The 17,898-nt window shown below is 40.3% G+C and overlaps 1 protein-coding gene across 1 annotated transcript in view; it reads left to right on the forward strand.

Moving 5' to 3' along the window:
- Positions 1 to 17,898, forward strand: part of ATP13A4 (ATPase 13A4) — a gene marked incomplete at its 3' end in the record, with an annotated part of 104,324 nt that overhangs the window by 18,077 nt on the left and 68,349 nt on the right. Inside the window, exon 2 of the mRNA XM_084232212.1 lies at positions 11,870 to 12,043. Coding sequence (XP_084088338.1) covers positions 11,870 to 12,043 — 174 coding nt within the window. The remainder of the gene's footprint in view (positions 1 to 11,869; positions 12,044 to 17,898) is intronic.

The following is a 17,898-nucleotide window of genomic DNA, read 5'->3' on the forward strand; positions in this document are numbered from 1 at the left end:
TAGCTGAGCATGATCCCTTCCAGCTCCATCCATGTTGCTGCAAATTGCATGTCAAACACAAAGGTTTTGCTTATAAGGAATTTAAGTAGTTCTCAAGACATATGTATATTAAATTATCACATTGTATATTAATACAATATTTATCAATTACATCTTAATAAAACTGAAAAATAAATCTATGAGCCAGAAAGAAAAAATTATTTTATTTTTCTCATTCTGATAAAAACCTAGGTGCAGTTTTATGTCAATTTAAATTTGACTCTAAACCAACAAAGAGAAAGGATTTCCTTAGTACAGTGCTCCCAAATTATTAATGATACACATAGAAAAGTGGACGTATTTGCACAGTGCAAATCAGGCAGAAAAATAGGCCTGTTTCAAGCTGGAGGGATCAATATCTCAACCTCCCTGGAAGGACCCCTGGAATTCATCTGTATCACCCCATGCCATCCTTGATACGCCTCCATGGTAAACGCGTCTCCATGGTAGACGCGTCTTATTCTGTACTTTCAGAAAAACAATACCTTTCTCTTTTCTCACTTAGTCATCTAATCAGCATTGTATCCAGAACAAGAAGTCATTGCTCCTAGAATAAGTATGTTCTGTAACTACACACCATTATAGAAATATTCTAGCTTTTCCACCTTTATTCAAGCAGGATTTATTGGTTTGCTTTTGCTTTTGTTTTTGTTTGGCAAATGCTTGTCCCAACCTTATTGCACTCTTTTCCAGAAAAATGATCCTAGCAATCTTTAAAAGTACTATCCCAATTAAACTTTCTCTATGAATTCTTCTGAGTTAGAATTTATCCCAAATTTAAAACCAAACTATTATCCACATCTTCCTTTCTCTCCTTGAGTCACTTGCACTAGCACAACTGAGTTAAATAACTTAAATATTTAGAACCTCTTCTTAATATTCTCCTCCTCCCAGCATATAAGAACTCCAAGGTCCATTGATTATGTTTCCCGGATATTTCTCATATTGGCCTCCATTGCTCCATCCTGATACCACTGCTCTTAGCTCAGTCTGTACTTTCGCTAGGATCACTCTTACCTTCACTATTTCCTGTCCAACCTCTGTCTAAACACTTGCCCATCCTGCTGCAGTTATCTCCTAAAACAAGCATGTGATGTCAGTTCCTTATGAAATAGATGAACCATCCCCGTTTGCTAGAACCGAGGGGTGTGTGAGGAGGTGGGCTTTCAGTGCTAATGCTCTCCAAGTCCAGGCAAACCAGCATGGCTACTCACCTACTTAGAAATCTTAAATTCCTTTAGAATGACCTGCAAAAAGTTCTTCCTAATCTTCGCCATGTTATATTTTCAGCTTCAGCTAGGTTCTCCCCTTCTCACTGCACACCCCCACCCCCCCCACAAACACACCACACACACCCTTTCTAACAGCTTTGTCAAGCCACATTCAGTTCTCTGATTGGAATGTGCTTTCTTCCTTTCCATCTCAGTGCCTTTGTACATTGTGTCTCCTTGACTTAGAAATTACTTCTCCTTATCTGGGCTTGTTGGTAAAATCCCATCATTCATTTAGATTCCTTTCAGTGGGTATTATTCTACCGAAATCTTATTTGTGTCTCCTTGTACACATGTGCATATGTATCTGTAGAGAAGATACTAATAAGTGAAATTACTGGCTCACGCAGAATGCATGTCTTTACTTTTACCTTATATAATTGTCAAAACTGCTTTCTAAAGCAGTTTAGACAATTCTTTCTCACCTACAATGTTAAGAAAGGGGTTCTCATTCTAACAAAAAGGTGGTAGCCATTATTTTATAACATGATTTCCACACACTTCTATTACATGGAAAAGATTTTAAGCTATCTTAATAAGGCAGCTTGTAATGCCGTGATGTTCAAAATGATTTTTATCAACACAGGCCTTTATTTAGGCATAAACAAATCATGGAAGATCAATGTATTTATATTGACATTATATTAACAAAAATAGAGTTGTTCTGGTGCAAGGGGAAGTGTATATATGCATGTGGTGAGGGGTGGAGCTTGGGGTACCACCTTCTGGGCTCTGTCCCATTGTCTGGCATATGGTGTAGTCACCAGCAGGGTTATCTGGAAATGGAACAGGCTTCCCCAGGAAATAGAGTTTACTTCAAATGGGTGTGGGAGTTTCATGTTGTGAAAGAAATGCGGGATCAGTAGATCTTTGAGCCTTTTCTCTCTCAGTGTTCATGACAGCATAATTCTGCCTCTTTTATTTTCTAAAATCCTATGGAAAATGGCAGTGACACCTGGTGATAAAGACAAGTAATAATAATACTTGGGACAACAACTTACTGTCAAGATAAATTCTCCATTGACCAAATAGCAGACATATGACTTTGGAAGGACAGCACTGCTTTGCTTGTGCTTTTTCTCCCTCTTATTTGAGAATTCTCTATAGACCACAGCTCTCTTCTCTGAAAAGTGATGTTTGGATGTTTCCTAAGATTCATCAGGTGCTGACAACCTACGACCATTATTTTAGTCTCTTTGCTTATCAGCCTAGTAGTATTTCAATCTACTTCCTTAAACTGGAATCCCTACAATGTATTCTAAGCCCTTATTCCCTTGGAAAAATGTGTATGTCTAGTTACTATGTACAGGAGCTGTTCTGGGCATCCAGCAGGGATCCAGCAAACACTAAGACAGGCCAAAGCTCTGCTTATGAAATGTATGTTTTGTATGTGGTAACAGAGCAAAAAAAAAAAAAGCAGACAAATAAGAAAATATCAGATAGAAATGGGGCTTACAGAGATTTAAAATAGGATTCTGTGCTAAAGAATGATTGGGAAGCTACTTTAGACATGTGGTCAGGGGAGCTGAGATCTGAACGATGAGGGGCTGTGATGTCAGGATGTCACTGAGGGTTTAGTAATCAGCCTTAGAACAACTATGGAATCATACTTTCATAACTGTGAACCCATTACATTGTTGTACCTTTTGTGAGGCAGGTACTAGTATTCTTAATTTTTATTCAGGATAGTCACTTCTAGATGATATAATTAATAAGTGGCAGAGTCAGCTCTTGAACCTATGTGATCAATTATCTTTGATCATGGCCTTTTCCTGATCAGCTGTCTTGGGCCATGAGTAGGCCACCCAGATACAAGTCTGCCTGTACTCTATCTTCCATGACTCCTATGTCATCAGTCAGAGAAGTTTTAATTTCAGCATCACACAAGGGCCTAGAAAATGTTTCTTGCCCAATATTGCCAGGCTATGAGATTAGAATGTCACCTGTAGAAAGCAGCGTCTGGCTGTTGGGTGGAGCCCCTGCTGCCTATTTTCTCTGACTTTGCAGTTTGAAGCTTGTGAAAACCTGTTTAGGGGGAACCCAATAACTTGTCTGGGTGGCATATTCATTAGCTCACATGGGAACCAACAGAAAGAGTTCAAGGCCTGTCTCCTGTGACACCTGCCAGATAAGAATATCAGAGTGAGGTGGGCGTGACTTTATGAGAGGCGGTCTTGTGGGTCGAAGGAGTTTAAAGTAAGAAGGACCTGGCTGTGCTACCTACCAGCTGGATGACTCTGGGTACATTCCTAACCTCCTTCAACTTTACCTTCCTCATTTCTCACCCACAGCTGATATTAACTATAGGTCTGGATTAAAGCTGAATATGGAAAAAATATACTTAGGCTGACTGGAACACAAAGAGAAGTTATTATTCACATGATATGTGATTTGCTCGACCTTCAGCTAAGTCTGGGCGGTTGGTGATGCACAGGGCAGGGAGTCACCACCCTGCCTGCCACTGAAGAGTGGGATGGGCTGCTTTTCTTACAGCTGACTGGTGTGACAAGGCTGGCAGCATCCTGGGTGGAGAAAAGGAAATCCCGGTTAGACAAGGTAGGCACTGAAACTCTGAGACTGTCTGTTATTCCTGCTTCCACGGCCAGGACACTGCCCAGTTGGATAGAGATGGGCAGGAGCCTTCACCCCTGACGTCACCTGAGATTCCAGCTTTAAGGAGAGCCATTTGCTGGTTGTATGGGACGAGAGATGTTGGTGTCCTGCTTAAGGGATCAGCCAACTTTCTTTTGACTCATAACTAGATGGAGTAGAATATCCCACCTACAAGCCCAAAGTAAAGCCCAGTGAGGCTGACCATTCAAGGTTCCTCTTAATGCGGTAGAACACTGAACCGCAATAACGTCAGGAGGTATCTCATTCCTATTTACACTCCATGTTCTCACTGCCCTGTGTTTGCTCAAGGCTAGTTCCTCCACTTGAGTGCCCTTTTCCTACCCTCCTTACCCAGATATTGAAATTCTAACTATTCTCTCCAGTTCAACCTCAAGTTAACAAATCTACTAAAAATCTTTTCCCAATTATCGTCTCGTTAGGATATCTTCATTATTTGCACCTAACAATATTTCTTTACCCCTCTGTGCTTCTCATATGACATTTAATGTTTTCAGCCCTGAATTATAATTATTTTTTCATTAATCATCTCTCCTGCCGTCCTTTCAGAGTGGGAAATTTCACACTAGCAGACCACCTTACCTATGACCTTACACATTAGGCAAGTTGAATTGAATTGAAACCAAGGCACCTTGAAGACTGCAGAGTTCCTAGGTGCTGGGGCCTGACACCTGATCCAAGGGTCATTGCTTCCCATTGCAATCATGTGGGAGATGCTGTGACAAGAGAACCAGAACCAATGGACAGAGAGGAGGCATTTTAAAGCTAGGAAAGAGAGATCAGTGAAATTCCAAAGTCAGCAAATAAAATAAAAGTGGCATTCCAACTGCCTCCCAGAAGACAGAGAATGGAGGCCAGGCCACTTGCCTCCAAAGGATACTCTTGAGGCTCTTGCTTGTCACACCCAATGGATAATTACTTCGTTAATGGAAAGTGAGACTCAGCTGGTAAGCAGTAATTGTAGGAGGATATTTCTTTCTTTTCTAAAAAATGTTTTTTGGGTAAAATTATATAAAAGGCTGAGAAAGTAGCACAGCTCACCCAAAGATAATTGTGAACTCACCTTTTTGGTCAGAGCAGCAGATGCGGCAACCAATATAAAAATCAGTTTGTCTCTTCCAGGCCAAGCCCTTAGTTCGGCTCTAGTTGAAGGTGAAGCATTTGTGAACTCTGCCTCTTCTTCAGCATCTTTTTGACTCCTGGAAACAGACAATAAAGAGAAAGAAAAAGGAAAATGAAAGGTCTTGTTCAAGAAAACTAGCCTTAGAGATTAACTTGAGTGTAATGCAATGATGAGATAGTTAGCATATCCTAATGACCAAAGGCACAGAGCAACATCTTGGGGTTGCTTATGTCTCCTCTGCTCACCCCCCCCACATCCCCTAGTGGACTGATTTCATTTTTAGAGAGTTCAAAAAAAGAGTACAGCTAAACTTTGTTGGGTTCCAAATAACAATAGTAACAGTTAATTTCTAGTCTTTCCCTTCCCTCTTGCTTTATGTCCTTGTTCCTTCCTTATTTCCTTTCCTTCCCTTCCTCCCTTCCTTCCTCCCTCCCTCCCTCCCTCCCTCCCTCCCTCCCTCCCTCCCTCCCTCCCTCCCTTCCTTCCCTTCCTTCCTTCCTTCCTTCCTTCCTTCCTTCCTTCCTTCCTTCCTTCCTTCCTTCTTTCCTTCAGTAGATTAACATAGGTACTGGTTGAACAGTATTGGAGGAAACACAGTTCAGTGGATCCTAAACCGACAGAATTTAAATTCTTGTGGGGAGCAGAAAGGAGAAAAGCAAGCCAAAATATCAATTGAAACTTGAAAACACACAAAAATATTACAAGCATGTATGAGATCAGGGACTTAATTCTTTAGGAGAGTGACTAAGAACTCTCTGAAAAGGAGACATTTAAAGGACACTGAACAGGGTGCCAAGTTGCCAGCCATGGGGAGACCCTGCAGGGTAGGGTTTCGTGAGGTGAACAGCCTGTCCAGTCCCTGTGGCCTTGGCAGAGTGACAGGAGTGAGTGGTGGGGGCTGGGAGTGGGAGGGAGGAGGTAGGTACAGACCACGTGTGAATTTGCTTCCTCTCAACACCTCCATTTCCTCATTTGCAAAATGAGTTATTGTGGCTGCTGCTGACCTTAGTGGTCATTTGTCATTAAATATGAGTCCTTTTGTATTTTGTTTGCTTTTTAAATATTTTATTTATTTTTGCATTGAAGAGCTGGCTTATAGGCCAAGAGGGGTGTGTGAGTGGGGGAGGGAGTTAGATGACTCATCAGAGACAGAGTGGGGAGTAGAACAGGCAGATTGATTGAAACACGCTGCTAAGGGGAGCAGCAGGCAAGACAGGAGAGGTCTGCTGCACCATGTGTGTCAACAACCTGGCAGGGGATTGAACTCAGGCCACAGTGGTGATAGCACTGAGACTTAACCCCTACACCATCAGGGAGGCCCCCATATTGTTTTTTCACCTCATGCTGAGGATGACATTTGAGGCATTAGGTCCTAGAGACCTGTTTAGTTTAGGTGCAGGAAACATAAATGCTTTTATCATCTTCAGCACTATTGTGGGCCAGATAATTTGTAATTTATAGTATGTCTAGGGGGTAGTTGTCTTCTGTATTGTAGGATAATTTTGACCTCTTCCTACCAGATGCCTGTAATACCTCTCACCAGTTGAGAGTGACCAAAATATCTGCAGCCCTTGCCAAATGTCTGGTGGAGGTGTAGGGGTATATGTATTGTGTATTGGGTGTGTACTGGGGAGGTGGGCAAAATCATCCTTGGTTGAGAAACACTGGCCTACAAGGTGAGGCTGTAACTCTTACCTTAGGCCTGGAATGAGATGAGAAATAGAATCTCATTTACAATATCAGTGTTGGGAAAATAGAGCATAATAGACCCCAGAAAACACGGTAACAGCTGTTCATTTAAAAGGGGGTATCTTTGATTCACATTGAATGAGGCTTTCTTTTGTTCTAAAATTTCAGATGCCCACAATTAGGTTGTCTGTAGCCCCCGGTTCATGACTTCCTCTCATAATTTACGCATGCTATGTTGCATTAATTTAGCCATTTAATTCTTCATGACAATGTGATGACCCCACACAAGATGATGTGATGACTCTACACTCTTTGCAAAAAGGTTATCATGCTCTGTGCTGACTTTTTCTATGAAATGTTATGTTACTGTCATCCACATTGTTGGGTGTTTCCGGAGTAGATTTGTTTGAAGTGAAATTTAGAAGATCCCATTTTGTGAACATACCCTAGTACATCATCTTCATCTTACTGAATGGTGTTGGGTTAGTTTCTGGGTTATTTTGTACATGTCTCTTGGTACTTTCTAGCTGATTTTTGAGCTTCTACTTATGTATTTATTTCCTTTTTTAAAATTCACGAAGCATTGATTTATAATATGTTTTAGGAGGTTCACCCCTCTTCAAAAGTATATTACCACACCATGCCTACCACCATGAGCAGAGTCTGTTGCTCTCACCCACCTCCCTTTCTGGTAATCTCTGCTCTGGAGTCAAAATTCAAGGATTTGTTTTGGCTTAGTTTTCACTTTCTTTTGCCTTATTTATTTATATTCCACACATGAGTGAAACCATCCGGTATATCCAGTATTGTCTTTCTCCATCAGACTTATTTCACTTAGCATATTCCCTTCCAGTTCCATCCATGGTGTTGCAAATGACAAGGTTTCATCTATTTTTTTATAGATGTTTAGTATTCCAGTTTGTATGTATGTATGTATGTATGTATGTATGTATGTATGTATAGGGGAGTGTGTGTGTGTGTATCTCACATATTCTTCATTCACTCATCCATTGATGGGCACTTAGATCCTTCCATTCTTGCCTATTGTAAATACTACTGCAATGAATCAGGTTCTAGCTGATTCTTAGAATGCAAGAAATGGAGCCTCCCCAGTGGCGCAGCGCTTGAGCACTAGGTTGCCAACCTGTCCGCAGCCTCTGCAGCACCGGTTCGATCCCCGGCTGCTCCCTGGCCACCGGAGGAGGGTCCCACATGGCGCGCAGACCTCTCCTGCCGCCAGCTGCTCCCCTCAGCAGTGTACTTCGGTCCTTCTGCCTGCTCTGCTCCCCGCTCTGGCTCTGGTGAATTCTCTCACCCTCCCGCGCTTCTGACTGTACCCAGTGCTTGTATAAAATAATAAATAAATAAATAATCTTAAAAAAAAAGGTTTAAAAAAAAAAGAATGCAATAAATGGTTACACTGCTTTTATTTTAAAGAAAAGGTAGAAATGAATAACTTTTATATTAAAATAGTTGGAGGACCAATTTATAATTTTAAGAAATACCATACCATACCATTCCTTTCTTTTTGCAGTTCCAGTTTAAGATTTCTGTATTAGATTATTCAAATTGGGAATTCCTTACCAGTATCTAAGCAAATCAACTTAAAGGATATCTGAGAAATTTTCCTTTAGCATGAAAGAATGGCAAACAAGAAACTACCAAAGCAGAAATTTGAATAGAATTTAGAGTTGGGGTAAGCAGTGAGTTATGTTGCATTCATTTAGCATAATTTGTTGTATTGCATGGAAATTATGGTAAAATCAGTCTCTTTACACCCAAAAATTGGAAATAAGGGAAAAGGGATTATCTTTAGGGAAGTAAACTTTTCTTTTAGAAGATGCTACTTTTTTTTTATTACATTGTTGTTAATTTGGGGACAATATATGATTTCTCCCCTCAGGAATGGTCACCATACTTCTCCCACCACCAAAGCACCCATAGTCCATCACCATAGTTTCTTGTGATCTCACAGTCTCAATTTTCATCTTTCTCCCTCTCCCTCTGTTCCTGTATGCCTCGTCTCTGTGGTCAGCTTTCAAAGTTTGTCTTTATGTAACCCTTTGGTTTTCCCATATTCCTCATATACGTGAAACCATCCAAAATTTATCTTTCTCCTACTAACTTATTTTGCTTAGCATTATTCCCTCCAATTCCATCCATATTATTGCAAATAGCAAGATTTAATCTTATTTTTATACCTGAGTGGGATTCCATTTTGCAATATACCATGTTTCCTTTATCCATTTACTGTCTTTGGACACTTAGGTTGTTTCTGTAGCTTGGATATTGTAAATAGTGCTGTAATGAACATAGGAGTGCATATATACCTTTGAATTAGTGTTCTTGTATGCTTCTGTAGATACCTAGGATTATTGACTCATATGGTTGATCTATTTTAATGTTTTGGAAAACCTCTATACTATTATCCATAGAAGTTGGGCTGGTTTACATGCCCACCAACAGTGTATGAGAGTTCTTTTTTCTCCACACTCAGCAACATGCATTTTTTTTTTCTGTTCTTTTTGATGTGGGCCATTCTCACAGGTGTGAGATGGTATCTAATTGTGGTTTGGATTTGCATTTCCCTGATAAAAATAAGTGACGAGAATTTTTTCATGTGCCTATTGGCTGTCTGTGTGTCTTCTTGGGAAAAGTGTCTATTTAGCTCTCCTGCCCATTTGTTGATTGTGTCATTTGATTTCTTATTAAGTTGTATGTGTTCTTTGTAGAATTCAGTTATTAGTTCCTTTTTGGATTTATGATGCTTAATCCCCTCCTCCCCAATTTGGCAGAATGTCTTTTTGTTTTAATGATAGTTCCTAAAATTTCATGGAAGCTTTTTAATTTGATGTAGTGCCATTTCTTTATTTTTTGAATTTGCTTCCCTTGCTATTGTAGTAAGCCCTACTGAGCTCATTTTAAACACCAAGACATGGTGCCATTGGGCTATATAGCTGTGGGATCAAATAAGTTTCCCCCAAAATAGAGAAGGTAATTTGATTTCAGCAACCAGAATGTACATCCATTAATCACACTTACAGTTTATTTAGGGAAACTTATGTACAGTGGCCTTAACACTAGAGCCTGAGGTTCAAGACACCCATTTAAAACTAGGGTGCGGGCCTCCCCGGTGGCGCAGCGGTTGAGCGCTCGGTTGCGAAACTGCGCACGGCCTCTGCGCCGCCGGTTCGATCCCCGGCTGCTCCCCGGCCACCGGAGGAGGGTCCCACATGGCGCGCAGACCTCTCCTGCCGCCCGCTGCTCCCCTCAGCAGTGTACTTCGGTCCTTCTGCCTGCTCTGCTCCCCGCTCTGGCTCTGGTGAATTCTCTCACCCTCCCGCGCTTCTGACTGTACCCAGTGCATGTATAAACAAAACAAACAAACCAGCAAACAAATAAATAAAGCATGCCTCTATTAAAAAAAAAAAAAAATAAAACTAGGGTGCAAGACAAGATCCACATGCCCCCTCTCCTGACAGAGATCTTCTAAGTCCTGCTTATTTGGTGTCACCTTTCTTTTATTCTCCCCATCAAATCCCTAACATACCCCTTGACTTTCTCCCTTCCCACTCCCTCTGAACCTCAGAAACCTCATTTCATTTATTAATGTGCATTAGTATCTGTAAGTATTTTACTTTGTTAAATAACCATTATGTTAATGTCCAATGTTTGTCTTGTCATTCTCACTTGCTTTACTACACATAATTTCCTTGAATTCTTTTTATTTTATTGTAAATGACAGTATTTCATCTTTTGTATGGGTGAATAGTATTCTACAGTGTGGCTATCAGTCAGCTATCAGTGAGCACTTAGGTTGTTTCCATGTTGCAGCTATTATAAATAATTTTGCAAAAAACTGCAGAACACAGAGCTTTTGAATTGATGTTTTCATATCCTTTGGTTAGATGCCCAAGAGTGGGACTGCTCCCATTCACAATCACAAACAAAAATAATTAAATAACTAGAGTATACCTAACAATGGTGGAAGTGAAGGACCTGGACAGTGAAAACTATAAGACATTGTTAAAAAAAAACAACATAAAAACAGAAGACGATAGGAAAAAGGAAAGATATTCTCTGATAATGAATTAGAAGAATTAACATAATAAAGTGACCATCTTACCCAAAGCAAAATACAGATTCAGTACAATCCTTATCAAGGCTCTAATGGCATTCCTCAAGAGAGTAGAAGAAGCATTATTGAAATCCATATGGAACCACAAAAGACATGGAATAGCCAAAGTAATCCTGACAAAAGTGAGGAATAGTGGCAGTATCAACTCCCAGCCTTCAAACTATACTCAAAGCTATAATAATCAGAACAGTACAATACTGGAACAAAAGCAGGCACATAAACCAATGGAATAGATGGAGAGCCCAGAAATAAACCCCAAAAATCTATATTTGTAACATTTAATGTATCACAAAGGAACCAAGAATATACATTTGAGAAAGGAGAGTGTCTTCAACAAATGATGTTTGGAAAAATGAACAAGCACAAGCAGAAGAGTGAAACTAGATGACCATCTCATACCTTAAACAAAAATTAACTCAAAATGAATTAAAGACATGATAGTAAGATCCAAACCATAAAATGCATTGAAGAAAACAGGCAAAACACTGCCCAACAATGGCTTTAGTGATGTCTTTGTGGACTCATCTCCAACAGGAAGAGGAACAAAATATAAACAAATGGAACTATATCAAATTAAAAAGCTTTTGTGTAATATAAGAAACTGTCATTAAAACAAAAAGACCTTCTAACAATGGGGGAAAATTTAAACATTTAGTTTTCAATAAGGGGCTAATATCCAAATTCTACATAGAACTCATACAATGCAGCAAGAAAACAAATAACCCAATCAACAAATAGGAAAATATGCTAAATAAATACTTCTCCCAAGAACATAAAGATGGTCAATAGGCACATGGAAAAGTGCTGATCATCACACCATCAGAGAACTCTTCTCCTCTCTACCTCTCACCCTATCCTCTTCTCACCCTCTTCAATTTCTTCATTCTCTGTCCTTAGTTTCATCACAAAAATTATAATTTGTTCATGTATTGTTTATTTGCTAAACTAATATTCAGGGTCATTTTGGTTCTACAACAGGAGATATTCGGCTACCGGACTCAAGGCTGCCGGAAAATCCTCTGCCATGCTGGATCCATTTTCTCACTTGGGATCCTCCCTCTGGTGTTTTACTGGAAACCTGCCTGGCATGTGTGGGCAAATTGTGTCCCATGTTCTTTGCAAGAAGCAGATGTTGTGCTGCTGAGGACAACAGTAAGTGTATACCTGCTTTTGTATCTGGCTGTACTTTTTCCTGGGCATCCGGTTATGGGATGACTGCAGGGAGACCTGCACAAGGCAAGCAGAGGCACCAGCCTCAGGTTCCATTACAGCCTTGCATTTATTTAGTGAGGATTCAGTCATTTGTGTATGATGGGGTTTAATTAAGAAGACCTATTTCAAGGGGCATTTCTTTTTAAAGTTTTGTGAATATTAAAGCAGGGAATAACCATGTTTATAACTAAAAGTAATAGTGCAAAGTAGTAAAATCAGACTACAAGTTAAAACATTCACACTGATCCTTCCCTCTGCGTACTGAGGTTTCTGTGTCTATCCCTGCTCCCCTCCACTGGAGTTACTCTGGAGGAAGGGAAGGGGGCAGTTGAGAAGGGAGCAGGGAGCACCCTTCCTAGTGGGATTTGTCCTCTGATGCTTATTTGAGAGTCATGGTTATTTGCAGGAGTTTGTTGCATGCTGCCCATATGTTAGGTTACATAAGTACTGCCATGTTATCCTCAATGTCATTGCTGCTCCTTGCTAAAAAAGGAAGGCCCTGATGTTAGATTTTTCTTGAACTTGCTCTGATAACAGTGCTCCCTAGCAATCATTACACTAAGGTAATTTGTATTGTCCCTGCTAGACTACCAGTTACACAAGGAAATGGACCATGTCTAACTAATTAATTGCTGTATCCCTAATTCCTGTGTGTGGTAGAGATTTCATATATATGTGGTGGTAGATATGTTGAAGTGGATATTCCTGTTAATGAGAGACAAAGTATAGTCGTCTGGAGGACCCTTTCTGGCTGATTTATACTGTTTCCAACAACGCGTCAACTCGAACAGAGTGACAAGCAAATTCTTGATAAATCAACTTTGGCTGGGATATTAGCATCCTTTGATATATAGCAATCTCTTTTGATAAACTTTTTTTTCTATATAAATTTATTTATTTATACAAGCACTGGGTATAGTCAGAAGCGCGGGAGGGTGAGAGAATTCACCAGAGCCAGAGCGGGGAGCAGAGCAGGTAGAAGGACCGAAGCACACTGCTGAGGGGAGCAGCGGGCGGCAGGAGAGGTCTGCGGTCATGCGGGACCCTCCAGTGGCCGTGGAGCAGCCGGGGATCGAACTGGCGCTGCAGAGGCCGCGGGCAGCTTCGCAACCCAGCACTCAACCGCTGCACCACCAGGGAGGCCCTTGATAAACATTTTATTTAATGCAGCAATTGGGGAAAAAAGCAACAAGTCTTATAACTGATTCTCCTCCCTACTCCAAATCGACATTTCAATCTGAAATTTAATGGAACTGGTGCTAGCTTTCAGTTATATTATGAATTGGATGAAGTTTGTTTTGTTGAATTATTCCACTGGTTTTGACCTTGTTTCTGGATCCTGGTCACTTCAAAGACCACCTGACTTATATCACAGCTGAGCTGACATGTGGACCATGACGGGTGTTAAACTGAGTCCTGAGACTGAGAAGGCAAGACTATTGTGGAGTAAGAGTAAGTCATAATGATGGTCAGGAAGGTTGACAGAATGCATATGACAGAATCGTTCCTGATCCTCACCAGGAAAGACTTCACTTGATGAATGAGGAAATGGGACTGGATACAGACACACTTTACCCATGCTCCTGATTAGGCTATGTGTCATGTACCTTAGCTCCTAGTGCAGAGCTCTTTCCATGGACCTGTACTTAGACTCTGGTTCCCAACTTCACCAGCATCAGAATCATCTGGAGTGCTTATTAACTAACACAGATTTCTGGGCCTACCCCCAGAATTTCCAGTCCATTCAACTTAGATTGTGGTCCAAGAGTATCCTTTTTTTTGCAAAACTTCAGATGATGTCATCCTTTGAGATATGGGACCATCCTTTGAGAAACGGTATGCTAGGTTAGGGTATTATCACTCCCATTTGTGAGCTCACTTGGTTCTTAGGAGAGGAATTTGCCGGTACATTTGCTTTATGGCACAGTCAATATGCATTTATAAGTCTCAAGAAGAATGATCCAAGTTTGGCAAAGTGTTATAAGTGGTTCTTCTGATACAGACTGAGGGTCTTTACTGGAGCAAAGGCAGGGATAGCTTTGTTTTCTGGGGTTCTAAGTGGAAATAATAGAACTCATGAAAAATCACAGTTTTGGACTCTTCATAGATTGACCCCCTCCATTGAAATTCAGTGAACTAGAGTGAAAATAGGGTTTGGAAAAGTAATTACCTCTATCCTGCAGGTTACCTCCACTTCCCCCAGTGAGTTATCAGGGGTCAGTGTTGCAGCAAAAACACCTGAGAAATGGGAAAGCTTTGTGCCTTTCAGTTGTGCAGCCAGACTCTTCAAGTTAGGATGTCTAATTGGCTGGCACAGACAGGAATAATAGGAACTAAGCAAGGAATTGGTGATGGAAGGGAGGGAAATGAAAGAAGTGGACAGGGAAGTAGGCGAAAGGAAAATGAAGAGAAAGGAAAAAAAAAAAGAAAAAATACAGAAAGAGTGAGAGAAATAGTGCCCATAAATAGGAGCATGGCACATTTAGGGGTTTGGAGTCAAAATTTTTTACTTCTAACCCTACTTTAGATATGTCAACCTTAGGTTGGTTCCTTAAACAATAGGGGCCTCCATTTGTAAAATGGGTCCAGTAAAAGTGCTTGTTCTGTCTTGGGTGGTGTGAGGATAAAGTGAGAGTGGCGATATAAACGTCATTTGCAAACTGGTAAAATGCATTTGCAAAGAGCATTTTGATTATGTGTGTGTTATTGCTCAAGCAGCTGCATGAGGTTACTATACTAAAGGGCTTGGCATAGACTAGGTGCATCTGTGTATAATGGCCTGCTACCTCATGCTGTGTCCTCCCTTATTTCTCAGGAGTACTGGCATTGTCTCCCAGGACAGGAGACATGGGGAAGGCTGGTACTGAGAATATCTGTCACTGACTTGTGCTCTGAGGTCATCTCTTCCAGTTGCACCTGCCAGCATTGCAACGGGACATATATTGAAAAGATTCAAAAGAGCATTGGTGCTCATGGAATTGCATTCCATCCTCTGCCTCTTTGCAAGTCTATTAAGCCCTTCTCCCATTTCACTGCCCTCCACAACTAATCAGAGCAGTCTAAACCAGCTTTAATCTTGCTTTTTTTTCATCTTGCATCTTGATTTCAACTTTAATTTTTAATTACCTGCACTTGTGTGTCATTTTAAATGAATTTGCTATGCCAGAGACTCTCCAAATAAATGAGGTTCTAAATTAGTCATTATGTAATTAGACAAGAACTCAATTATTTCAGATACTTTAACTATCTGAGCCTCAGATAAAAATAAGCTTTGGTTACCAGTATTTTAAAAGTCTGCTACTAGGTAATTTGCATTAACAGATACCTTAAAAATACTTAATTTGAATTATGTGACAATGACCAGACTGGAAAGACTCCTACCTGAAAATGTGTTGTATATCTGTTTTTCATGTTATTAGAAAATCAGTACTTGGTATTTATCATCAATCTCACACTGCTGAGATTACAGATCATTATGACAGAAACTGATTGGGTAGTCATTTCTTAACATTAAAAAAGAAGGTCATGATGTACTACTGACTCAAGTCTTTAACAGCAGTTTATTTTCAGTTCCCCTTCTCTTGTTAAGAACCTCTAAGAGTGAGGTTTTTCTAAAAGATAAGAGTAATTACATTTTTCTTTTATAATTTTAAAAGTGGCATTTTATTTCTTATTCATTTACTTCTGAATATTAATCAATATCTGCAGCAATGGCACATTTCTATGCAAATAACATGATTTACATTCATTGGCATTTTGAATTTAGATGCTCATGATGATTTCCATAGTTTTCATCTTTATTATAATTACACACACATTTTTTCCTTCTCTGTCATTATATGTCACCTGTTGTCAACGCCCCATGATGTGTAGAGGAGAATTTTGTGCAGGTTGGTTATTAGGCCTGAGTCAGGGCATTTCTTTTTCATGGGGGAGTGGTTTCCTTTCAGTTTTACCTGAAGATCTCAGTGCTTTAGTTTGACTTAGATTGATCATTTCTCATCTGTGTTATCTAAATCCCACCTGCCCTCCAGGACAGCCATCAGCATCTGTGTCCATAGTTCCTGGATCCCTTACCTCCTTCCAGCTCTCCTTCCCTGGTATCTGGAAGCCCAGGCTTCCCAAGTCAACATCATTTTCTTTTCTTTTCTTTTTTCTTTTAAAATGTATTTATTTATGCATACAAGAGCTGGAGTACAGGCCAGAGGTGTGGGGGGTGAGAGGATTCAGCAGAGACAGAGTGGGGAACGGAACAGGCAGGTTGACTGAAATACACTGCTGAAGGGAGCAGCGGGCGAGACAGGAGAGGTCTGCTGCACCATGTGGGTCAACTGCCTAGTGGGAGATCTGACTTGCTGCAGTAGTTGTGATAGCTTCATAGTGCTGACACTTAACCCCTTGCACCACCAGGGAGGCCCCAACATCATTTTCTATGTTTTGTCTATGTTTTTACTCATAACATTTCTTGTGACATTCCTTACCTCTTCCATTCTTTCATTCTTTCATATTATTGATTCATAATTATTTATTCATTCAGTAAATATGTGTAGGATACCTATCATACGCTAGACACTGTTATAGACTGGGAATATATAGCTATGAGCAAAATAGATGGAAATGTCTGTGCTTACTGAGTTACATTCTGGTGAAGAGTCAGTTTATATACACACAAGCACACACTCTTTATAGAGTAAGTATTGGAAGTAAGTGTTCTATTTCTACATATTAAACTTATTCATTCCTCAGCTATATGCTATCATCTCTATTAAGTCTTTGTTGATCCATTCTCGGCCTCTACTCTGGAGGGAATTAATCACCTGTTCTTCATTCTTTTTTCATTCAACATTTTCATCACTAACTGTCAGAATGCTTTTTGCAGTCTGCCTTATGTTCAAAATGCTATTTATTTCACAGTTTATAAAACAGCATCTCATTGATTATTTCATTTAATTCTCATTACAATCTTGGAAAATGGGCATTATCATATCTGATTTATAGATGAAGATAACAGAGAGAATATGTAACTTTGTAACCTGGTAAATGTCAAGGATTTCCCTCTCTCTTCCTCTCTTTTTCTCCCCCATTCTTCTACCCCTCTCTCTTTCCTTCATAAATCACAAAAGTACAGGCTTTAAGCCAGCCACAGTGCTCATTCATGGGCAGTGGGGAGGGGTATAATGATTAGTAAAATCAGGGTTCTTGACCACATGTGGTTCACTAGATCACCACACAATAAATATGCAAATCCCAAATTTGTAAATGCTAGGAAACTTAGGACAGGTTTCTAAAGTTATGACAGGATTATATAATAGAGATTTGTGTGAGTCAAGAAAGTCAGGAAAGGCTTTCCTGAGCATCAAAGAATGATAAGAGCTAAAGGTACTGGTGTCGAGAATGATCCTGGTCAAAAGTAGCGTGCAGAGGTCTGGAGTCTGTCCTCTGACTTTAAATTTAGAGTTTTTCCTTACTATTCCATATTCATTTTTGTAGTTTTCTTTATTAGATTCTAGGTTTTTTTTTTAACTTTTTTTTTTTAATAGAGGCATGTTTTTATTTATTTATTTGTTTGTTTGTTTGTTTTGTTTATACATGCACTGGGTACAGTCAGAAGTGCGGGAGGGTGAGAGAATTCACCAGAGCCAGAGCGGGGAGCAGAGCAGGCAGAAGGACCGAAGTACACTGCTGAGGGGAGCAGCGGGCGGCAGGAGAGGTCTGCACGCCATGTGGGACCCTCCTCCGGTGGCCAGGGAGCAGCCAGGGATCGAACCAGTGCCGCAGAGGCCGTGGGCAGCCTC

This window comes from Talpa europaea (assembly GCF_964194135.1).
Source record: "Talpa europaea genome assembly, chromosome: 4".
Lineage (NCBI taxonomy): Eukaryota > Metazoa > Chordata > Mammalia > Eulipotyphla > Talpidae > Talpa > Talpa europaea.